The 25,722-nt window shown below is 38.6% G+C and overlaps 1 protein-coding gene across 2 annotated transcripts in view; it reads right to left on the bottom strand.

Annotated features, from left to right (window-relative positions):
- LOC126458340 (NAD(P) transhydrogenase, mitochondrial-like) overlaps positions 1 to 25,722 on the bottom strand; it is a 248,212-nt gene that overhangs the window by 71,825 nt on the left and 150,665 nt on the right. For both annotated transcript variants that reach the window (XM_050095305.1, XM_050095306.1), the window contains exons 3-7: positions 22,523 to 22,677; positions 19,383 to 19,523; positions 11,033 to 11,155; positions 9,812 to 9,999; positions 9,488 to 9,643 (exon numbers count right to left, since the gene is read on the bottom strand). In XM_050095305.1, coding sequence (XP_049951262.1) covers positions 9,488 to 9,643; positions 9,812 to 9,999; positions 11,033 to 11,155; positions 19,383 to 19,523; positions 22,523 to 22,677 — 763 coding nt within the window. The remainder of the gene's footprint in view (positions 1 to 9,487; positions 9,644 to 9,811; positions 10,000 to 11,032; positions 11,156 to 19,382; positions 19,524 to 22,522; positions 22,678 to 25,722) is intronic.

Raw genomic sequence — 25,722 nt, 5'->3', positions numbered from 1 at the left:
TTATTTCACAAGTGGTACAAGTCCATTACCTCCACTTTTCTGATTATAGTGCTTCTGACATTAATGATCCAAACAAACAGAAAGAAAGGTTAATCTCTAGCAAGAAGCCATTTGCTTGAATATTTCTGGTATCTCAACTGCAGATTTTTCAGAACTCATTTAACTTTAGGACTCTGTATCTTAAAATAAACAAAAATGGACATGTACCACTATTGAAATAAGCCCTTCAATTATGAGACAAAAATGCTGGCCGCCTTACCTTCAGCAACCTTGCTTTAGGACTATTGGTTTGTTCCTCAGAGAAAGAAGAGGAATAAGTAGGAAAAGCATGAAGAAGCAGGTTACTCAGACCCCAAAATTAAATGTTATACATTTTTTACAAGAAGGAAATTGATAGGACCTGTGCTGTGGTTTGCAGGCATAAGGCTAACTGGTCACTGCCCAGAACAACTGGAAGGCGTGTTGGCCTCAGTGAACAGATTTCAGGCTGCTGCTCTTAGCTACAGTGGTGTTGGGGCATCTGTGTCAAGAGCTGTCACACTTCTGGTGCTACTGGAGTCCCCCCGGACACTCTGTTCTTACTACATCTCCCAACATGCAACATCTGACAAGTTTGTCTTCAGTCAAGGACAAATGGTGAAAGATGGTGGAATCACTTAAAGCTGGTTAAAAGGCAAATGTGGGAACTGGCTGAACAACTATCTCACTACTACTTAGCAACAAGAGTGAAGTACTATCCAGTGTGATAACACTTTTGAGCTAGCATGTCTGTTGGCCAGTGGGCAATTTTCATGCTGAGCTTGGACAAGCACAAAAGTTGGGTGTGTTGGTCATTGAGAGCTCCAGCATGAGTGAGTGGGTAATGGAGCACCTTAAGGGAATAGTAATCACCTACATCTAAATATATGCTCCACAAGCCACTGTATGGTGCATTGTGGACGGTGCCTTGCGCCACTGCTAGTCATTCCCTGTCCTTCCATTTGCAAATGGAGCGAGGAAAAAGCGAATATCTATGTACCTGCACACAAGCCCAAATTTCTCTTATCTTCGTGGTCCTCACACGAAATGTATGTTAGTAACAGTAGAATCACTTTGCAGTCAGTCTAAAAGGCCAGCTTTCTCAACAGTGCCACATGAAAAGAATGTTGTCTTCCTTCCAGATATTTCCACTGAGCTCACGAAGCATCTCTGTAACACACTGAAGTGCCAAAGAAACTGGTATAGGTATCCATACTCAAATACAGAGATAAGTAAACAGGCAGAATAAGGCGGTGTGGGTGGCAATGGCAATATAAGACAAAAAGTGTGTGGCACAGTTGTTAGATCAGTTAATGCTGCTACTATGGCAGGTTATCAAGATTCAAGTGAGTTCGAACGTGCTGTTGTAGGCAGTGCACAAGTGATGGGACAATAGCATCTCTGAGGTAGCGATGAAGTGGGGATTTTCCCATATGACCATTTCATGAGTGTGCCATGAATATCGGGAATCTGGTAAAACATCAAACCTCCAACATCACTGCGGCTGAAAAAATAACCTGCAAGAACAGGACCAACGATGAACGAAGAGAATCATTCATCATGATAGAAGTGCAACCCTTCTGTAAATTGCTGCAGATTTGAATGATGGGCCATCAAAAATTGTCAGCGTGCAAACTGTCAATGAAACATCATCGATATGGACTTTCGGAGCTGAAGGCCCACTCGTGTACCCTTGATGACTGCACTACACAAACTTTACATTTACACCTCACCTGGGCTCATCAACACTGATATTGGACTATTGATGACAGGAAACATGTTGCCTGGTGGGATGAGTCTCTTTAAAACTGTATCGAGCAGATGGATGCATATGGGTATGGCGACAACCTCAAGAATCCATGGGCCCTGTATGTCAACAGGGGACTGTTCAAGCTGGTGGAGGCTCTGAAACAGTGTGGGGCATGTGCAGCTGGAGTGATATGGGACTTCTTATACATCTAGGTATTACTCTGACAGGCCACATGCACATAAGCATCCTGTCTGATCAACTGCATCCATTCATGTCCATCGTGCATTCTGACAGACTTGGGCAATTCCAGCAGAACAATGAGACACCCCACACATCCAGAATTGCTACAGAGTGGCTCCAGGAACACTCTTCTGAGTTTAAACACTTCTGCTGGTGACAAAACTCCCCAGACATGAACATTATTGAGTATAACTGAGATGCCTTGCAACATGCTGTTCAGAAGAGATCTCCACCTCCTTGTACTCTTATGGATTTACGGACAGCCCTGCAGGATTCATGGTGTCAGTTCCCTCCAGCACTACTTCAGACATTAGTTGAGTCAATTCCACAACACATTGTGGCACTCCTGCATGCTTGCGGGGGTTCTACATGATATTAGGCAGGTTTCCAGTTTCTTTGGCTCTTCAGTGTACTCGCATGTTGATCATACCTACTAGTAACAAATCTAGCAGCGAGCACCGATCAAGAATGAGTTGGACTAGTGTTCTACATCAGTCTCCTTTATATATGAGCAACATTTTCCTAAAATTTTCTCAATAAACCAACCAACCATTTGCCTATCCTGCTACTGTCCTTACATGCTTATTCAATTTCTTATCACTTTGCAACTTTATGCCTAGATATATAACTGACGTGACTGTGTCAAGCAACACACTACTAATGCTCTATTCAAACTTTGGAGGTCTGTTTTTGCTATTCATGTGTCTGGAGCTGAGTGGTAGGATTAAACCAGTGGCTCAGATGATTTTGCTATAGTGAGGAATGTGAATTTTATGATGTCAGATGTAAATTCTTGACCTGAAGTAACATACTGAGAACTGCAGAGTCCCTTCTGATGGGGTAAGACATGCACTACACTAAAGAAATGGTTACTCATGTAGCAGAGTATGTCTGGCATACACATGAAGGTTTCTTTGATTAGATACCCCTCCTTAGACCATTCATGAATTTCCTAATGAAATCGAAAAGAAATCAGCCACATTACTTTCAGAGGAGAACTTTCATCCTTGCAGATAGGAAAGAGAAAACGCCAGTGTGATATTAATAAACTGCACAAACATCCATCGCAAGGTTACAGAACAATGAAAGGTAATAATCCTCACATAGCAATGGAACAGAAAGCAAAAGTGAAATCCTAAATTCAGACTGGAATATATATGACATGAATGGATTAGACACCAGTGATTGTCGCATACTTATTACTGTAAAGAACTCTCGTATGATATCTGGTGAGGTCATTGCAGATTCCAAATGTGAAATAATCTGGATGAAGTTAAGCATCAAATGTAGATCCTTGGTAATGGACGCTTTCATAAGCCACCAGTGTAAGAGACTGTAGTGGCAAAATGCTTCAGAGACAACTTTGAGAATGTCATGAATAAGTTTCCTGGTTACGCTAATGTAATAGAGAGGGTCCTCCACTTGACAGTTATGCAATAGGAGAGCCTAATGATTAAAACTACTACCAGATCCATATGAGATGATTCTGAATGTTTTGTCCGAAAATTACTTCAAGCAGATAATTACAGAACCAAATCATCAGGAAAATATCTTAGACCTCGTAGCAACTAACAGATCTGGACTCTTTGAATCAGTTAATGTAGAGGAGGGCATCAGTGATCCTAAGGCTGTGACAGCACCAATTATTAATAGTGTTACAACGAAAGACATCATTCCATGGGGCTGTATTTTAAAATTTTACTTTGTCGAGCACTACTAGTTTCAACCATGGCCAATTTTCAAGTACATCTATAACAGGTGAAGGAGACATCATCTTCATCTCATTTTTTTATGATGTATCCCCATCTGTTGTAGATGCATTTGAAAATGGGCCATGCCCTAAGCTTGTAGTGCAGAATAAAGCACAATATTTGATCACAGCCTTGTGGATTATGCCTTTCCTCAAATTTATCATGGCTGCCCACTCAGAAGATAATGGGTGTTGTTGCAAGGAATGTTAATAAAGGTAGGAAAATATTTTTGCTTACTAAAAGTGACAGATGCAGACTGGAGAGTATCTCAGTAGTCAACATCATCTATTCAGCTTGAAGACCAAAGATCAGGAAGATAAATCAATAACATTCAAAACCACTGTACAGCCATGTATGGGCCAAGCAAGATTGTGAGGTATGGGAACGTTCCACCATGGTTGAATGGAACGATAAAAAAGTTGCTACGGAAGCAAAAACAATTTCAATCACAGATTTAAGTGAAACCAAAGGCTAGTTAATAAATGAAAGCTGAGTGAAGCCAAGAAAATGTGTAGCAAGAGCACTGCAAGAAGTGTTCAGTAAATTCAAAAGCAAAATTTTGCCAACCATTCAAACTAAAAATCCTACGTTTATTAGGTCCACTGTCACCACACTGGCACTGAAACAAAAGATAAAAGAGAGAAGCCTGAAATAACAAATTTCAACTTCTAAGATCGATTCATCACAAAAGATTATATCACGGGTATCTTCTTTCAGTACTGCACAAAATGCCTAAAATGGCAGATATCGAAATAAATGATCACAGAATAGAAAACAGACTAAAACTGACAACTGTAGGGTGCCCCTAAACGAGTCAGGTGTGCACAAAACATCAGAGACTGCTATCCAGGTAGCTGGTGTGTGCAGGGTCACACAAAGTTTTATTTTTTCCCCTTTTTTTAAGATTAGGTGACACACTATCCAATCCAGATAACAATAGCCATAGGAAGCCAAGAAGTATCAGTGTAAGATCGAAAGAAATGCCTCTCGCAGATGAGAGTATTAAAATCCTAGTGGTTAACTGCCAAAGCATTTGCAAGAAAGTGCCATTGTTGAAAGCACTCCCCTGAAAAGCAGTGAACCTCACATAATACTAGTTATAAAAAAGCTGGTTGAAAACTGAAATTCATAGTAGTGAGATTTGAGGGGAAAATTTAAGTGTATATCGAAATGACAGGCTAATGGGAAATGGATAAGGTGTATTTTTCAAACCCGCCAAGATACGACATTGAAGCTGCATGTAAGATTTTTTAGGCTGGACATAAAATAGTAACTGGCTCCTTCTCTCACCCACCAGACGCATTTCCTGATTTGACATAAAACTTCAGAGAAAACCTCAGTTCGCTTGTGTGTAAGTTCCCGAATCATACCGTAATCATCAACGCAGACTTTAATCCTACAATTACAGTTTTGCTAGTGGTTGGTGTGATAAGATATCCTGTGGAACATTAATAAATGCCATCTCTGAAAACCACCTAGAACAGATAGTTCGGAACCCCACCCATTACAGAAATATATTGGATCTAATGTCAAGAAATAGACCTGACCTCTTTGATGATGTCCACATTGTGATCATGATGCAGTTGTGGCAACAATGATTACCAAAGTGTCATATCTCAATGAGGAACTTGCAAATTTCAGCACAGGGCAGGAGCATGTAGAGGAACTATGGCTCGGGTGTAAAAACACAATTTACTGCACACTGGATAGATACGTACCCAATAGAACAGTTCATAGTGTGAAGGACCCTCCTTGGTATACACTCACTATAAAGAAACTTCTGAAGAAAGAGAGACTATTGCATAATAAACCTAATACAAAGCATAGGACTATAGATAGAGAGATGCTAAAGAAACATGTTTAGCTGTCAAGAGAGCAATGCATGAAGACTTCAGTGACCTACAAATGCAGAATATTGTCAAATGATCTTTCACAAAACCCAAAGAAATTCTGGTTGTCCAAAAAGGTTATTAGTATCACCAAAGTTAGTATCCATTCCCTAGCAATTAAGGCAGGAACTGAATGATTCTGGGCAGCTATTCAATTCTGAACAGTCAGGTCTTCACCCATATCTCAGCAGGTGCCTCAGTGTTCAGTGTGTTAGATTGTGGAAAGTCTTATTTGCAAATTCCTATGTACAAGGACATACCCAAGACAGTGAACATCATTCCATTTACACTTTATTAATTTCTTTACATGCAGCAGAGACTTGGCAGATAGTCACAGACAAGATTCTTTTCAAGTTCACCTTCCACTACACACATCACATACATCAACAATATCTCAGTCTTTCCATTTCCCCACATGAACATGAAGAGCATCTCTCACTTATTTTCAAAACATTTCAACATTTTGGCACTGTACTCAGTGGTAACAAATGTCAGCTGCAGAAACATGAAGTTACCTCTCTTGGTCATGCTGTTAGCAGGAGCAGCATACAGCCTATTACACAAAGCACAGAACTCAGCTTGCGGGTGCCAAGGCCATGAACTACACCAAGATTCTCAGAATGGTAAACTTTTATCATAGGCTCTCACCTTACATAGCTGCCATTCAGACTCCATCAACGAATGTTCAGGCAGGCAAACACACATCTGGCAAATTAGATCTTGTGTGGGCCCTGCAGATGCAATGAGCATTTGACCAGGCTATGACATTGCCACACCCACTACCTACTGCCTCTCTGTTGATCATTGTGATGTGAGCAATTCTGCTACTGATGTAGTGCTTCAGCAGACAACAGTAGGAGTACAGCAACAGCCACATTTTTTCTCCAAGAACCTGACTGATTCTCAGCATGAGCGGTCAGCATACAATAAGGAATTGTTCATGATGCATCAAGCAGTGCACCATTTAGAAGATGATATTGAAGGCAGACCATTTATCATCTATACCAATCACCACCCATTGACGGACTTCATCTGCTACACATCAAGAAAATTATACTATCCATGGTATTTCTTATCATGATTATATTGCACACTTAATGACTGATATCTGATATCTTCACTGTGCAGACAACATTGTCACAGGCTTCTCTCCTGGATCATTTCACTCTCAGTGGATACTGATTAAGATGCGCTGGGCATGGTACAACTACAAGACACAATTATTTTACCTCCTACTTGACACTACGGCTCACTTGCAGATCAAACATTGCACTGTTCATGGTTCATCAGCATAAGTTTTAAATGACATGTCACAAAAACACCTTAGACCCCTCATCCAGTCATTATGTGGGAGGCTACTTTTGACAGACTGCATGGACCATCACATCTGGGTGTCCATGCAGCAGCTAGATTAGCCACAAACTGTTTCATGTGGCCCAACATCACACATGATTATAAGTATTGGGCTCAAGCTTGTACAGCTTGCCAATGCTCTAAAATAGGTTGGTATCCACAGCCATAACACAGTTACTATTTGATATCCAAGGTTCAGTCCAGCATGTTTACATGGATCTTAATGGACCCCTCACAGAATCAGAATTTTTCCATTACATTCTCTCAGCCATCAGCAGCAAGACACACTCCTCCTCCTCCTCCTCCTCCTCCTCCTCCTCCTCCCCCCCCCCCCCTTACCAACTCAACGACATCTCATGTCTCACTCAAGAACCATATTTGCACAAAAGAAGTGGCTTAAAAAACACTTGTTTCATCAGCTCTCGAGTTCATCAGCCTTCGATCCTTACCAAGATGGATTAATAGAAAAGATTGGGAAAGACAGACAGACAGAGAGAGAGAGAGGGGGGTGGGGGGTGGGGGAAGCCAACAAAGAAGTTTTTAATCACTTGGCTGTTTTAGTCTCTGTGGCAGTGTTATGGACAGGCTCCACTGCCTCCAGTGGCAGATGCTATAAAAGAGAAGCTGTGCCGCACAGAGAGATTTGCTGTTAAAATTCTATGAGTGAACATTCCAGGAAGAGAGAGGCAAAATATTACCTCCTTCCACCTTATTTCTCAAATTACCACACTGATTTGGGGAGGGGCAGGGGGGGGGGGTGAAGCTATTAGTACCAGAAGTACCCTCTCCCATCCACCATAAAGTTTCTTGGGAAGACAAATGTAGATATAGAGGAATCCATTTGTTGTGAGGGCAAGTAAGGAAGGAAGATTGGGTCATTAGAGAAGGAGCACAAGCACATATTGTGTGAAGTATGGGGAAGGAAATTGGCCATGCCCCTTCAAAGGAACCATCCTGCCATTTGCTTGGAGGGATTTAGGGCAATTACGGAAAACCTAAATCTGGACAGCCAGATGCGGGTTTGAACCATTGTCCTACCAAATGCGAGTTCAGTGTGCTAACCACTGTGCTATTTCACTCAGTGTGAGGATGTGAAGAAAGGAATATGGAGAGGGAGGCATCAGAGAGTAGGAGGTCAAAGTTAGTACACTGATAAGTACAGTACCAGCTATAGAACACAGACGATGAGGACAGAGTGAAAAGTAGAGGTTGAAGAAGGGTTGGAGGGAAGGATCACTGGGAAGTAGAGGTAGCAAGTGCAAAAGTTAGGAATGTGGCATTGGCAAACTAACTCTGGTGGAGACAGAGTTGTGTTTAGTGGGCAACGACATGGTAGTGTGGAGAGGGATTGAGAGACAGAAAAGTAGAAGTGGGAGACGGTAGAAAGGACTGTGATGACAATGACTAATGAAGGTTTGTTAGTCATTGTCATCACCCATCAGCCCCTTCCCTGTTCCCATTCCAGCACTACACAGCCCTCTATTCCACCCAAGCATTTTTTACTCCTCTCCTTTCCTGCTATCCCCCCCACCTCTCCCCCACTCAACTGTCTCTCCACTATATGATGAGTAGCAACTATCCTTTTCATAATATTGTACATGTTGGTCCAACTTCTGTGATTGCCATTTTTAGCTATTCAACAGAACTGCTCACCATAATATTCATTAGCATAATAACTACAGGCTACCATAAATTCAGATACCTATCATCATTCCTCAAAGTTTTAATATCCCACTTCTTTACGTACTGATTCTTCCTGACCATTCCCTTAAACTTCAGCCTACATTTCGTCATACCTCAATCATGATCTGAGTGCTCCTGGTATGCCTTACAGTCCATTATTTAATTTTGGAATCTCCGTTTTACCATGATGTAATCCATCTGATATCTTTCCATCTATAAGCCTTTTCCAAGTATTCCTCATCTTGTGACTCTCGAACTGTGCATCTGTTGTTACCAGCTGAAATATTTATTGCAGAACTCAAGGCGATTTCTCCTTTCTCATTCTTATTAATGAGCTGATATTTTCCTTTATCTCTGTGTTCTATGTCGCTTCCTACCACAGCATTCCCCCCCCCAATGATCCAATGATTATTAGCTTCCCATCTCTCTCTATAAACCGAGTTGAGTTACGTGTTCAATACTCTCATATATTCTTCTCTCTCTCTCTCTCTCTCTCTCTCTCTCAGAGTGTGTGTGTGTGTGTGTGTGTGTGTGTGTGTGTGTGTGTGTGGGTGGGTGGGTTGGGGGTGGGGGGGGGGGGGGGGGGGTTATTCTAACTCAAGAAAGGATTGACTGAAAGCCAATAAATTTTCTTTCTCTTCTGTGCACCAGTCAACGACTAAACTCTGCCACTATTCGGTGTGTGGTATTCTTTACTCCTAAAATTATATACATTGTAACACAACTTTCCCACTATAAATATACATTCAAATATTTCGTTCCAAAAAATTATCAGAGTACAATTTTACAAATTTTTTACTAACCTTAAGAATTAGCAAAGGTGCTTTCTTCCCTGGAATCAGTGCTGTGGTTATGATAACATCTACTTCTCGTGCCTGTCTGGCAAACAATGCATGTTCTGCCTCGATGAATTCTTTTGACATTTCCTTGCTGTAGCCACCAGCACCTTCGCCTTCTTCCTGCATGGAAAATGAGGAAAAAATACCAAATGAGATGTTGCATTAGTAAATGAAGTCCAGTATTTTGAAAACAGTCATAAAACTAAATGACTATTTTGTTCCATATCAAAATATATCAGTAACTGAATGGAAACTGAAGAGAGTTAGAATTTAAATGTATAACTCCACCTTAATGGAAATTTCCAGAAATTCAGCTCCCATAGACTCCACTTGTTCCTTAACAGCTGATCGTGTGTCAAAGGCACGAACTATTGCACCCATGTTCTTTGCCTGTCCAATGGCTGCCAAGCCTGCTACACCACCTCCTATCACGAGGATCTTGGCAGGTGGTACCTTACCTGCTGCTGTTATCTGACCTTACATAATGAAAAGAAAATTCATGTGTTATTGAAACAATACAATCACAATAATTTACTTTCCTCAAATTAATAATAATAATAATAATTTAAAAACACATACTGTCACACTATAATCAAAATAAAGTCCAAATTTGGAAGCAGGGTAGTACAACATTTAGCAATAAAATCATGTTTATTACAAACACGAATGTACAGCTAGAATAAAACCGAACTGAACACCTGGATGGAGAGGGCAGCTGTTTATACAATCACTGAATATTACAGAATATACAAACATAGGGAATTTTGAGAACCTTCCAGAACTGATATATATTAAATGACAATTTCTTCTTAAATTTCATTAACATGACCAGTTAATTATTTCATTATCCAGTTGTATTCTGCTTTAATTAAAAAATATTCTAATTTTGCAACAAATGAATAGACCCATGTGTAAATTTATTTCAATATTTCCTTTGTTCTTTCTTTTACTTACTGCACCATCAACGTCTTTCAGTTTTTTGCTTGAAATTAATTCCCCTCAAGTCTGAATAAAATCAGTACCTCATATGAGCTTATTTGCAATTCATCAATCATTAAGGGGAATGGTACACTATCGTTTTATTAATTGTTTATAACTCCACAATACACATAAAAATGAGTTTTCCCATTTGTGTTTTTAATATTTTTCCTTATTGTGTGTGCCACTTTCAGACCATGATTTATTAACTTTCAAAATAGTTGTTATGAATGGAGCCTTAGATACTACCCTGTAGTTATAGTATGGTATCTAATATGCAAATGGCTCAATCAGTATACTGACAAAGCCACATGAATTTTTCTTTCTCATGACTGCCCATACCTGTTCTTCACTTGTTTAATAGCCAAAGTTTTATTTTCAAATTTTGTGTTTTACTTCTGCTCTGAGAGTATTTCCATAGCTGTAAATAGTAGTTGCACACAATAAAAGTTGTAAAGAAACAAAATTATAAAGAAACACAAGACACAAGAAAATCCAAAACTTGAAAGTGTAATAATAATGCAAAAGTACCTGTGAAAAATCGTCCAAAATTATTTGCAGCTTCAATTACAGCTCTGTAACCTGCGACATTTGCCATAGAGCTAAGAGCATCAAACACTTGAGCTCTCGATATCCGAGGAACACAATCCATTCCTGAAACAGCAATAGGAAAACGTAAATAGTGTGTCACCAATGGTGTCACAACTGTTTCCAGATATATAACAAAGGAACAAGAAATCACAGCTGGTTACATTAATAATGGAAACACATGAAATATATTCTAAATATAGATGGTATCAAATGAAAATTCAATTGAGGAAACTTATAAAAAATGAGACGTAAAGGCTATCAATTGCCCTCACTATATGAGATGTGTAGAACTGCTGATAAATACATACAAGAGTAAAAGTGCCACTCTTCTAGCTTTCAGAATCATTAGTTCCTTCCTCAGCAAGGAGAGGGGGATAGGTTGTGAAACATTAAAAGTAAGAGCAGGTCATTCATACCTCGGGATGTGAGCGACTCACCTGTAGAGAAGATTTTTATGTTTGTCTGTTGGCGGTACTACAGATTTTGCCTCCTGAAGGTATATTCTGGCAGCAATTACGTCTCATGCAATATGTAGAGTTTATTAACATTTTTCACCCAAGAAGGAAAGTGAGGTAGCACAAATAAATGTGAAAGTGAGAAAGGTAAAAGCTGAGCATAAAAAAATGAATAGTCAATCAAGATACAAGCACAACGTACAAATAAAGAAAACAGTAAATGTGCAGCTTTTCAGAGATCCAGTTGATTGCTTAAAATGAAGCTACTACAAGTAAAATCAAATGATAAGGATTTGAAGAATTGATGAAGAAAAATGGGTGAATTAGGGAAGTAATTAATATTTTAATTTAAGGAAAACAGAGGTGAAAGTAGGAGGCAAGTCAGTGAATGAAAAATTGTGTAATTGTTTTCGAGCAGTGTGGCACATTTAGTGTACTAACTGATATTCATTTTTCAAACTAGTTCTATGTGCCACAGTTAGTTACTACTGAGGATAATTAATAACAATTTCATTATTAAACACTAAAACTGAAGAAAGTTAACCAATCACTACAGATGAATTATCTGATACACATACATGCATGTAACTGCATAAAGATTCATCATACATCAATCAACTATAAGTAAGGGATCACCTCTCTTTCTCTCTCTTTTTTTATTGTTTGCACCCTGGAATATCTGTCATTGCAAAACATTAGAGTATTAACAACTCAAGATTCAAAATATTCACCCAGTTTGCTGAAGAAACCATATGAATTGCATTACGAATAAAATAATTTTATAATAAACATGGGACACCACTCCAATTTACAAAGAAAAGCAAAAAATGAAAAAGCTTGTGTCCACAAATCAGCATGGATTCATAAAGCATGACTCACATGCAACTCACATGATATCCTGCCAACCATGGGTGAAAGGCAACAGGCAAACTGCGTATTTCTGGAAAGCACTTGACAGTGCTCCACTGCAGACTGTTAATGAAGGTAAAAGCATATGGAATAGGTTTCCAGATATGACAGTGGTCTGGAGACTTCTTAAGTGATAGACTCCAGTACATTGTCCTCAATTGTGAGTGTTCATCAGAGACAAGGGTATCATCTGAAGGCTGTATATAGAACACTAGGGTGACCCATTCTTGAGCATTGCTTGAGTGTTTGTAATCTCCAGCAGGTCAGACTAAAGAAAGACACTGAAGCAACCCTGAGGCAGGCTGCTAGATTTCGTATTGGTATATTTGGACAGCCTGTAGGCATTACAGAGACATTTTGTAAACTCAAATTGGAATGCCTGGAGGGATGACAATGTTCTTTTCATGGAATACTGTTGAGAATATTTAGAGGACCAGCATCTGAAGCTGACTGTAGCACGATTCTACTGCCACCAACATACATCTTGCATAAGTGACAGGAACATAAGAGGCATATAGATAGTCACTTTTCCTTCACTCTGTTTACGAGTGGAACATAAAAGGAAGTGACTAGCAGTGGGACAAGGTACCCTCCACCATGCAATACACAGTGCCTTGTGGAGTACATATATACTAGGTGCAGAAGTATGAAACCGGAATTTCCCTATAGATGGTGCCAGCTGTCAGTGTAGGGCCCGTGAGACCACATCTGCAGTGCCATCTACTTCCTGTAATGGCTGACATCGAATGTCAACACACAGTAACCCACATTCCATACATCAATGCCTGTGTCAAACCCAATAACATATCGAGTTTTGGGCCTATGAACTATGATTTGCAGACAGCATTGGTTTTCTGATATCATTTGAAGAAAACTGCTGCAGAGTTGCATCAAATGCCTGTTGAAGCTTTCATCAAACATGCTCTCAGGAAACCACAGTGTTTTGAGTGGGTCAAGAAATTCAAAAGTCGTAATTTTGATGTGAGAAACAATGATCACAGGAAACCACTGAAAAAGTTCAAAGACAATGAATTGCAAGCCTTATTGGATGAAGATGATACTCAAACTCAGCAGGAACTCACACTACTATTGAATGTAATGCAGAAAGCTGTTTCTCTTTGGTTGAAAGCTATGGGAAAGGTGCAGAAAGTGGGAAAATGGTTTCTGCACGAACTGAATGAAGGACAGCAAGCAAATCTAAAGACCACTTGTGACATGCTGCTCACCAGATACAAAAGAAAGTCATTTCTCCATCGAATAGTGATAGGTGATGAAAGATTGACATATTTTGAGAATCCTAAGTGTCATAAATCATGGGTGAATCCAGGGAAACCATCAACCTCCACTGCACGACCAAATCACTTTCAAAAGAAGACAATGCTCTGTGTTTAGTGGGATCGGAAGGGTGTCATCTATTATGAGCTGCGAAAACCTGGTGAAACCATTAACACTGATCATTAGCATCAGCAAATGATCAATTTAAATTGAGCATTATGTGAAAAATGACCGGAATATAGAAAAGGCAACACAAAGTCATATTTCTCCATGATTACACCCCATCACACATAGCAAAACATGTCAGGGAAACAATCAAGGCTGGGAAATACTAGGGGATGCAGCCTATTCTCTAGACTTGGCTCCATCTGATTGTCATCTGACACACTCTCACTGAGCAATGCTTCAATCTTATGAAAATATATGAAAATGGCTCGCCGACTGGTTCGCTTCAAAACAAGAACTGTGTTTTTTGGCATGGTGTTCATTGCCTGTCGGAGAGGTAGGAGAAATTTAAAAATAACAATGGAGGTTATACTGAACAATCAATCTACGGACCTGTAATTATTGCAACCAAATTCCAGTTTCACACTTCTAAAACAGGTATATGTATATGTAGAACATACATAAACAATAAACTCATTATAATTTTGACAGGAAATGAATTCTACAGTTTTATAATCACTGGTGGTTTGGAAATATATTAACAACACAGTCTCAGTGTGGTTCCATGGTGAGAAAAGAATGATGAAATTCTTTGTGAATCTGATGCCTATCCATGTTGTTGTTGTTGTTGCTATGGTCTTCAGTCCTGAGACTTGTCTGTTGCAACTCTCCATACTAATCCACCCTGTGCAAGCCGCCTCATCTCCGAGTAACTACTGCAACCTACATCCTTCTGAATCTGCTTAGTGTATTCATCTCTTGGTCTCCCTCTATGATTTTTACCCTCCACACCTCAATCCAGTACTAAGTTGGTGACCCTTGATGCCTCGCAACATGTCCTACCAACAGATCCCTTCTTCGAGTCAAGTTGTACCACGAATCTTCTTCTTCCCAGTTCTCTTCAGTATCCCCTCATTACTTGCATGATCTACCCAACTAATCTTCATCATTCTTCTGTAGCACCACACTTTGAAAGCTTCTGTTGTCTTCTTCTCTAAACTAGTTATCGTCCACGTTTCACTTCCATACATGGCTTCACTCAATACAAATACTTTCAAGAAAGACTTCCTGACACTTAAATCTATACTCAATGATAGCAAATTTCTTTTCTTCAGAAACACTTTCCTTGGCATAGCCAGTCTACATTTTATACCCTCCCTACTTTGAGAGTCATCAATTACTTAGCTTCCCAAAAATCAAAACTCATCTACTACTTTAAGTGCCTCATTTCCTAATCTGATCACTTCACCATCACCTGATTTAATTCCACTACATTCCATTACCCTCTTTTTGCTTTTGTTGATGTTCATCTTATATCCTCCTTTCAAGACAATGTCCATTCTGTTCAGCTGCTCTTCCAGGTCCTTTGCTGTCTCTGACAGAATTGCAAGGTCGTTGGCAAACCTCAAAGTTTTTATTTCTTCTCCATGGATTTTAATTTCTACTCCAAATTTTTCTTTTGTTTCCTTTACTGCTTGCTCAATATACAGATTGAATAACATCAGGGATATGCTACAACCCTGTCTCACTCCCTTCTCAACCACTGCTTCCTGCTTCCCTTTTGTGCCCCTCAACTCTTATAACTGTCATCTGGTTTCTGTACAAACTGTAAATAGCCTTTTGCTCCCTGTATTTTACCCCTGACACCTTCAGAATTTGAAAGACAGTATTGCAGTCAACATTGTCAAAAGCTTTCTCTAAGTCTGCAAACACTAGAAACATAGGTTTGCCTTTTCTTAACCTATCTTCTAAGATAAGTCATATGGTCGGTTTTGCCTCGCAAGTTCCAACATTTCTACGTAATCCAAACAGATCTTCCCCAAGGTCGGCTTCTACCATTTTTTCCATTCCTGTAAAGAATTAATGTTAGTACTTTGCAATGTCAACTTATTAAATTGATAGTTTGGTGATTTTCACACCTGTCAGCTCCTGCTTTCTTTGGGATTGGAATTATTATATTGTTCTTGAAGTCTGTGGGTATTTCACCTGTCTCATACATCTTGCTCACCAGATGGTAGAGTTTTGTCATGGCTGGCTCTCCCAAGGCTATCAGTATTTCTAATGGAATGTTGTCTACTCCCAGGGCCTTGTTTTGAATTAGGTCTTTCAGTGCTCTGTCAAATTCTTCAGCTGCATCACATCTCCCATTTCATTTTCAACTATGACCTCGTCCATTTCTATAATAATGCCCTCAAGTATATCTCCCTTGTATAGAAGCTCTATATACACTTCCACTTTTTTGCTTTCCCTTCTTTACTTAGGACTGGTTTTTAATCTGAGCTCTTGATATTCATACAGGTGGTTCTCTTTTCTCCGAAGGTCCCTTTAATTTTCCTGAAGGCAGTCTGTCCATAAGAATATTGAATTTACCATGTAACGTGAGAAAATTGGAAGTCTGCTGCTTTTGTGTGTGGTTCAGGGGGAGCACATTGGTCTTTAGGACATTATTTTTACTGTAAACTTTCCCATAGCAGTATGGATTTACAAGTGATGGCACCCAATTGCCAAGGTCATTTACAACGATATTCTTTGAACATTGATTCACAAGTCCCATCTTGTGCCCAACAATGACAATCTCCAGAACAAGCTAGTACAAAACTTCTGGATGAACTGACACACTTACAATCGACATTAATTCAAGCAAGTTCTCTATGACAGAATGCAAGATTAGCTACAGCAATACAAAGAGTACAAAAAATACTTTCTTCCTTATGTGGGGTACTTTACTTAAATAACAGAACTATAAAGAAATATCAAATCTATTTGAATTGATCTTCCATCCACCACCAAAGACAGTAGTCTTTCAGTGTATTGAGGAATGACCTTACTAACATGTGCATGAATCTAAAAAATTAGTCTGAAGTGGTCAATGTTATATAAAACAAACCCCACACATTAAACAACAACAAGGCATCAGATATTGGTGGCATACCTGCCCTCTTCAGCCAAATAAATATGTGCTGTCAGAGCACTGTATTTATATTCTCCAATGAATTAGGACAATATTCATATCCTGACTAAGACCTTATCTTTCTACTGGGATCCTTATGCATCCCATTTTAAGCTACATACTGCATGTGTCATATTTCCTAAATTGCTAAGAATAATCATTATAAAGTCAAAGATCCATATCTTCTAAACCAGGAAATTACTTTGGGACTATGTGAGAGAAGTGACTACCAGATTTGAATTTACATTTTTTTGTTTACAAATTAGGTGCTACCTGCATACCTGATTTACATGGTGTATTTCATAACAGATCCGACTTTGCTGCTCATAATTTCTGCAAATTTTCAAGATTTTTATGAGGACTGGGTCCATGGCCTTAACGTAATTATTGGACCAAGTCATTTCACTCACAGCTGATTAGAATATTTCTTGTGATTACTATTTTGACATTTTGTCACTTTCAAGCATAGTGGGATGTAAAGCTCCACACTAGAATGTTAAGGTATGACATGCTGGAATATAGTTGGATGATGGTATAAGTATACTGGCTCTTCCACATACCATGTAAGCAAGAGCCATTTGGCAAACACAGTAACAGAAATCAGCTAAAAATATAAATGTAAATTTCGTGTGACTAGGGCCTCCTGTCGGGTAGACCGTTCACAGGGTGCAAGTCTTTCGATTTGATGCCCATTCGGCAACTTGCGCATCGATGGGGATGAAATGATGATTAGGACAACAAAACACCCAGTCCCTTAGTGGAGAAAATCTTCGACCATGCCGGGAATCGAACCCGGGCCCTTAGGATTGACATTCTGTCGCACTGACCACTCAGCTACAGCTTGTATGCTGTTTGCTGTATACTGTATATTGTGGCTATAGTTTTTATTTTTACAGAAGCTTATAGCTGTTACTGTGCTAGCCACATGGCTCATGCTAACATGGTGTGAGGAAGAGTGGATATACTTATTCCACCGTACACATTTGAATTCTTACAACTGGTTACTATGTTCTCATGTGCCACTATGCTTGAAAATTACAAACCTTCAAAACTGCAATCACAATACATATTTTTAACATCCATATGTGCAACAACTATGTAGTTATCTGGGTAGGGAGGTTAACAGAGATACACAAAAGATGGTTGACAAAAGCCACTTCATTGCAAATAACACTGCACAAGCTAAAACATATGTTTACAATACAATAATCTGACTCAGACTGATGGAAGCAAAGAATGTCTGTATTAATCTGCTTCAGGTAGACATCAGAGGCTGTATATTTGAAATGTTTTTTGACTGCTTCACAGTCCTCACAGATCCTTTATTGTATGATTATATGTTAGCAGAACAAACACTGGTAGCAGTTACTTCTGTAAAATATCTGGGAGTATGCGTACGGAATGATTTGAAGCGGAATAATCATATAAAATTAATTGTTGGTAAGGCAGGTGCCAGGTTGAGATTAATTGGGAGAGTCCTTAGAAAATGTAGTCCATCAACAAAGGAGGTGGCTTACAAAACACTCGTTCGACCTATACTTGAGTATTGCTCATCAGCGTGGGATCCGTACCAGGTCGGGTTGACAGAGGAGATAGAGAGGATTCAAAGAAGAGCGGCGCGTATTAATCTGCTTCAGGTAGACATCAGAGGCTGTATATTTGAAATGTTTTTTGACTGCTTCACAGTCCTCACAGATCCTTTATTGTATGATTATATGTTAGCAGAACAAACACTGGTAGCAGTTACTTCTGTAAAATATCTGGGAGTATGCGTACGGAATGATTTGAAGCGGAATAATCATATAAAATTAATTGTTGGTAAGGCAGGTGCCAGGTTGAGATTAATTGGGAGAGTCCTTAGAAAATGTAGTCCATCAACAAAGGAGGTGGCTTACAAAACACTCGTTCGACCTATACTTGAGTATTGCTCATCAGCGTGGGATCCGTACCAGGTCGGGTTGACAGAGGAGATAGAGAGGATTCAAAGAAGAGTGGCGCGTTTCGTCACAGGGTTATTTGGTAAGCGTGATAGCATTACGGAGACGTTTAGCAAACTCAAGTGGCAGACTCTGCAAGTGAGGCGCTCTGCATCGCGGTGAAGCTTGCTGTCCAGGTTTCGAGAGGGTGCGTTTCTGGATGAGGTATCTAATATATTGCTTCCCCTTACTTATACCTCCCGAGGAGATCATGAATGTAAAATTAGAGAGATTCGAGCGTGCACGGAGGCTTTCTGGCAGTCGTTCTTCCCGCGAACCATACGCGACTGGAACAGGAAAGGGAGGTAATGACAGTGGCACGTAAAGTGCCCTCCACCACACACCGTTGGGTGGCTTGCGGAGTATAAATGTAGATGCAGATGTATGCAGTCCCCACAACTACATTCTGCATATTTTGTTGTATGAAACAATTGTCTAAACATAAAATGCTGTGATACTGAAATTACATTAAAATTAGTCATGTTGCATGGGATCCTACGGAGAGGGTCTTGAGATGTGGAAATATCTATGGCAAACTGAAATAACTATGAAGTACACACCAAAAACATTCATCTTCTTGGCAGCCAATGCGTCCACAAGTTCTTTATTTTGTCCAGGATAGATAAATGATATAAGAGTTGTTCCATTCCTGAAGTTTGGAACTTCCGTGAGAGTGGGTTGGCGCACTTTCAATACTAAATCTGAAAGTTAAACACACACAAGCTTCTGAGTTTCGAGTTGTAATAATCTATTTATTCTGTAATAATAATAATAATAATAATAATAATAATAATAATAATAATGACAATAATAATGATAATTAGAAAATTTGAAAGTAATTAAATCAAACTTGATAATTTCTTCATTAAATAAAATGTACTCAAACCTTAATGAAAAATTTACATTGATGACAATTGACAGTCATTTGAAATCACATCAAAATAAATTTGCTGCATTCATCAGTTGTATTAGTTGGAGGTGTTCTACCTACTGATGACATATGAACATCTGTAGCAGACCAAGACTAGAACCTGGATTTCCTGCTTATCACAAGCATTTGCCTTACTATTAGGCTATCCATGCACATCCCCCATACTGACCCAAACTTCCATATCTCACACTTTTGACATCCCTATACCTTAATCTCCTACACTGAATGCTTGGTGCTTAATTACGTATTCTGGGATTATTGAGAATAAGACTGTGGGAATCTAGACCTATAATTGACCAGTGCCTACCTCGGCAAGGAACATTTACAATAAAGATTATTGACAGCCATTTGAAATTAAACTGAAATAAATTTGTTGAATGCGAGTAACTTGGTGTCAGGTGTATCAGTTGCAGATCTTCTGCCTGTTGGTGACATATGAAAATCTGTGCCTGGCCAGATTTCATCGTGAGCAGTCACCTTACCATGCATGCCTCCCAGACTAACATGTAGAACACCTGCACCTAGTACAGCTACCACAAAGTTATTTACCTTCAGAAAAGTTATTTCTATCTTATTTCAAATAGCTGGTAATCCCCATCAATGTAAATATTACATACCGGCAGAAACTACATGATAGTTCATAGATCATGTTTCCCCATAGTCTTATTTTCACAAATGCTGGAATACAGAATTAAGCCGTGAGCGTTCAGTGATGAATGTAGGTGACTATGGTATCAGGATGTAGACAGAGTGACATATAAAAGTTTGGGTCAGTCCAGGAGGTGTACATGGATAGCCTAATGGTAAGGCCACCACTCGCAATAAGCAAAAAATCCAAGCCACATCCCAGTCTGGCACAGATTTTCATATTTCACCAACAGATAGAATATCTGCACCTAATACAGCTTACACAGAGTTAATCATAGCCAGCAAATTTATTTCAACTTAACAAAAAATTTCAATGGTCTTGTCTTTCACAGTTTTGTTCTAAATTATACATGTGGTTTCAATCAGCTTAATTTTTTACTTTATCTTAAAGAGGTTTTACTTTAAGTGAGCTATGCCACATGATATAAGTCCTCCATTCAGTCTTCCCACCTTCATAAACTACATCATTTCTAGGACATCAAGTAACCAAGAAAATATTGTTCATTTTATCTGTTACATTATACACAGGGTAAACCAGAAATTGTGCACTCTAACATCACAGCACAATTCCTTGCATTCAAGCAACATAAACAAGTCACTACAAAATCTCTTAGCACACATATTTTGTTAGAAAATTGTCGTCAAAGATCGGCAATACAAAATATCATAATCAAATGGTTCAAATGGCTCTGAGCACTATGGGACTTAACATCTGAGGTCATCAGTCCCCCTTCATAATCACATGCATGACAAGTGTCTCAGTTCAATATTCTGTAGCTGTGCTGTCCAGTTAGTGCAATGGGTGGAGTTTTGCATTACACACACACACACACACACACACACACACACACACAAGGGAGGATTCGAACCTCTGACAGGGGGAGCTGCGCGAACCATGGCAAGGCGCCTTCGACTGTGCGGCTACCCTGTGTGTCCAAGTTCAAGTGTTTGATTCTTAATCATTCTACTACAATTACAGCAGGTCTTACATAAAATATGTGCAACTACTTAATACTAACACAGAAATTAGAGTTCTTTTTTATACTTTTCATGATGTATTTTGTCTTTAAATGTTTACTCTGTTGTCTTCCACACACTCCAGGGGACTGATGACCTCAGATGTTATAGTGCTCGGAGCCATCTGAACCATCCACACACTCCACCTCTCCATCTTTTCCTTTCTATTGTCAGTATAGCTTTTCCTTTTCTTCACTTAACACCCCTTCCCCCAATGTAAAATAAAATGCTGACACCAACCCTCTTCTCCTGGCTCTATCCCTACTTCTTTTATGTTGGGTAGTTACCCTGCAATCACACAAATAATGTTTTCTAAGTATATTCTTTCACAGTACTTCATCAATTACATCTGGACCTAGTTTCCGTTATGAATTCCTGACATTAGTTTGAATGGTTAGTACCAAGTATCTTTCCCATTAGATTTCTTTAGTGAATTCATCACCCATAGGGATAGCAACCTGCATCACATGTAGCAAACTCTGTTGTTATTTTTTATCATCATCATCATCATCATGAAATGTTTGCGTCTTTCAGCTTTCACTCAATTGGCTGCTTCTTTCTAAATGGGGTGTGTATGTCTAACATCACCACAATGATAAGTTTTGTAGTTACTCATTCCCTATGACAGGTAATTAACTGTAACTGACTATTGCTCTTGATGAGTATTTATGGTATGTCAGACCAAAAATTCCTATTTTCAATGTTAAAAAATTGTAGTTGTAGGATACGTATGATTTACGAAACAGTGTATTCTGCAGCTTTATTGGGCAGATCAAAATTAGATAAAAATAAAATAAGAAACTAAACTTAGAGCCAGAATCAAATTCTTGAACTTGAGTATTCTAACAAAAAATTACCCATTTCATCAACTGTGCAGCAGAGTAAAATAGCATTAAACTGCTGTACATAAGACTACACACTGTTGCCCAACTGCCTTTCTTTGATGTCAATTTTCTACCAAAAGTAAGATGAGATTTTGTTAGAGACATTTTGTACATGTAAAGAATATAACTTGCTATTATCTACAGCATCTTAATAAATATATTGTATCTAGTAACCATTAACAAACAACACAAAAAAGTAGATTTGTAACTACTTCTATACCTGAGTGAAATGCAGTTGTTTTATCCACTATTTTGGCTCCTGCTTGTGTATAATCATCATTACGAAACTTTGCTTCTGAACCCGCTCCTTCTTCTACTTGAACAGTGAAGCCCTTCTTGACAAGAGTAGCAGCCACGGCTGGAGTTAAGGCCACTCTACATAAATAAACCGATATTCAATAAAATATAATGATAAAGTTTTAAATACTCATATGCTAACATCATTCATAATTTCTAAACTTGGTGTCAGTCAAATGAGATAACAGAGTGCTCCAACAAATTAATTCAGACTTGCGTCTCATCTGTACAGGATACAACAATATTCACCTATTCCTGAGGCAGGAAGAACTGCAGCAACACTCAAACTTCTAGAGATTTTGTAAAACGTCATCACAAAATCACTAAAGTTGCTTTATGGATAATACTTTTCATTGACTAGTGGTGATGAAGTGATCATCTTGTGGTTCACAAAAATCAACACAACAATCACATTTGTGCGAAGTTCCTTGATATGAAATACAAATACAAGAGGTAGCTATATATGAGAAAGACACCAATCCTACATGTTTCTACATTATGCCAAAAACCTTCATTTGTAAATAATTGCTTTATTGATGATTTATATTGCCCAGAAGATGTTCACCCAATTAAAACAAATTGCCAATTCGAAACATTTCCTGTAGAGCAGTTTTGAGAGGAAGGGGGGGGCTTAATGGAATTAATTGTCCAATTTTTTAAAGCTGTAAACCAATATTTGAACAGCATATTAAAAAACTCTCTTCATCCAGAGGAACAGGCTCAAATGGAACAAGAAAAGGAAAAAAAGTGCAAACTGTTGATTGAGTGATTATTACATGGTCCCATTTGATTACATCATGTATGGAGCATATACCTGTAATATAAGACAAGTCAGTTTAATCTAATGTCTTAATATTTAGCCTGCACATTACAATCTAAGTCGAAGAATTGGGAAATATTTGTCTGCAGATTTGTATTTAAGTCTCAAAGCTATTTAGAAACAGTAGGTACTCTTCAGATCTGGTGCTCCAGATACAGAAGGGAAATCAATGTCAACCTAAATTCCAAATCTGGATACACACCGAGTTCAGGAACAGCTTGCAGCAGCTTTCCCTTCGTGCCAACACATCTGTGTTTTGTATTTTCTTTATTTATGCGTTTCTCCTGATTAAAGGACAACATTATTCAGCTGTAACACTATCCATCATTCAGTTGTGGTAGAGATTCAATGGATATTTCATTTCCATCTTTCAATCTTTATCCATTATCAAAATAGGGTGATTGCAGACAGATTTTTCTGTAACACCCAGCAGATGGCTAATATTCCCATCACACATACTGATTATAAGCAGGATAACATTAGTAATTCATTGTTTTAATTTTTCACCTCAGCCTGACTTTCATTAAAGAAGTCAAAGTTAATTTCACCTGCCTGAAAGACTACACCCATATTTATTCTGGGATGCAAAAGATATTCTCCTTATTGATGACATTATGCCTCCAAGAGCAGAGGTAATCAACCTGGTCCCTACCACCCAATGGTAAGTATTTCAGCTTTCAATGGAGGCTGTAGGCAGTAAGGCCTTTTTAAAAAATTTCATTATGGTTTCATAAAATTAAGTACTGGGTTAGTAATTATTATTATATGCTTTAACTTGTTGTAACTCTGCTTTATAAAGATTATAAAATGAAGTTACTTCACTATGTTATAAATCATCTTAACTATGGAACCAGATGGTGGTTAGAAAATTTTAATACTAACAGAGATACAAAAGTGGGCAGTAGGCGAAGAAGGTTGAATACCCCTACTATAGAGGGTAAAACAACAACTCATTTTTACACAAGTCTTCTGGACCAGCAGGGAAAAAGTTGTAAGAAGGTACCTCTATTGAAAAAGAGGACAATGCACTTATTTTTTGAGGACAATGCACCTGACAACAAAAGTACTTTGCAAGGCAAAACTAAGAACAAACTGTTACAAAAACCCACCATCTTCAACAGTTTGACATCCTCTGACTGCCACCTGTCTCCGAATCTAAATAAATTTGTAACTGGTATGCATTTTGAATTCTTCAACAGTTTGACATCCTCTGACTGCCACCTGTCTCCAAATCTAAATAAATTTGTAACTGGTATGCATTTTGAATCCTGTGAAGAGTTTATGGCAGTGACAGAAGGGCATTTTGCAAATCTTCCACAACCACATTTAAAGGATGGAATCTACTTGCTAGAAAATTGTTGGGCAAACTGCCCTGATCCAAAAAGAAACTTTTAAGTGTATTTTGACCCTAAAACAGTCTTTCACTGTCAGGATGAAGGGTTTTCACCATGCTCTCGCAGAACTAGCACTTTCAATAGATTATGTCTTCATCTGAAAGAGAATTGCCATTTAATTCAATAATCTTCACTCATGCACAGTAACATAATTCTCACTGCTCTCGCACACAAACTGAGTACTAATGAAGGCTCTTAATGACCTACATTAATTAATTAATTAATTAATTAATTAATTTGCCATATTCTGTTGATCCTACTATGAAGGCATGAAGGTGAACCTTCAGGTACGTGGAATGAGTCATGGTGTATGTCAACAAAAAGACAAGAAAATCTTAGAACTTACTCTGCATCTGTATTGACAATAAGCTATAACTATTTTGTTCAACACTATTTGTGCCTGTGCCCGATAAACGTATAGTAATAACTGCAACTTTATAAAAAAGCTGCTACTTCCTCAGTCAAGTTAAATATCTGTTGTTTATCTTCTATTGATATCTTGATATTTATTTGTAACAATGAAAATAACCAGTTTTTGAAAATATAATGTAATTGGATACATAAAAAAATCTACTCACCAAGTGGCAGCAGTAGAATGCACACATAAAAAAGGAAGAACACACACATAAAAAAAGGTTTTACTTATGCTTATAAGTAAAACCTTTTTGTGTGTGTGTGTGTGTTCTCCTGCCACTGCTTGGTGAGTAGATTTTTTTATCTATCCAATTACATTAATATTTACTTGATTACACTGGGAGCATTCAAAGAAGATTGTGGCTAACATTTGTTACTAGTGCTCTTTCTCTGGGGGACGAGTATGCCTCAACTCTTCTGCCCGCAAAGAAACTTCTTTACAATGCTGGAGAACTTAAAAAGTTTGTCAATCTATGGGTTACGGACACACTTGGT

This window comes from Schistocerca serialis, chromosome 2 (assembly GCF_023864345.2).
Source record: "Schistocerca serialis cubense isolate TAMUIC-IGC-003099 chromosome 2, iqSchSeri2.2, whole genome shotgun sequence".
In the NCBI taxonomy this organism is placed as follows: domain Eukaryota; kingdom Metazoa; phylum Arthropoda; class Insecta; order Orthoptera; family Acrididae; genus Schistocerca; species Schistocerca serialis.
The sequence above is the reverse complement of the archived record's forward strand: the minus strand, read 5'-3'. Positions and strand labels throughout refer to the sequence as shown.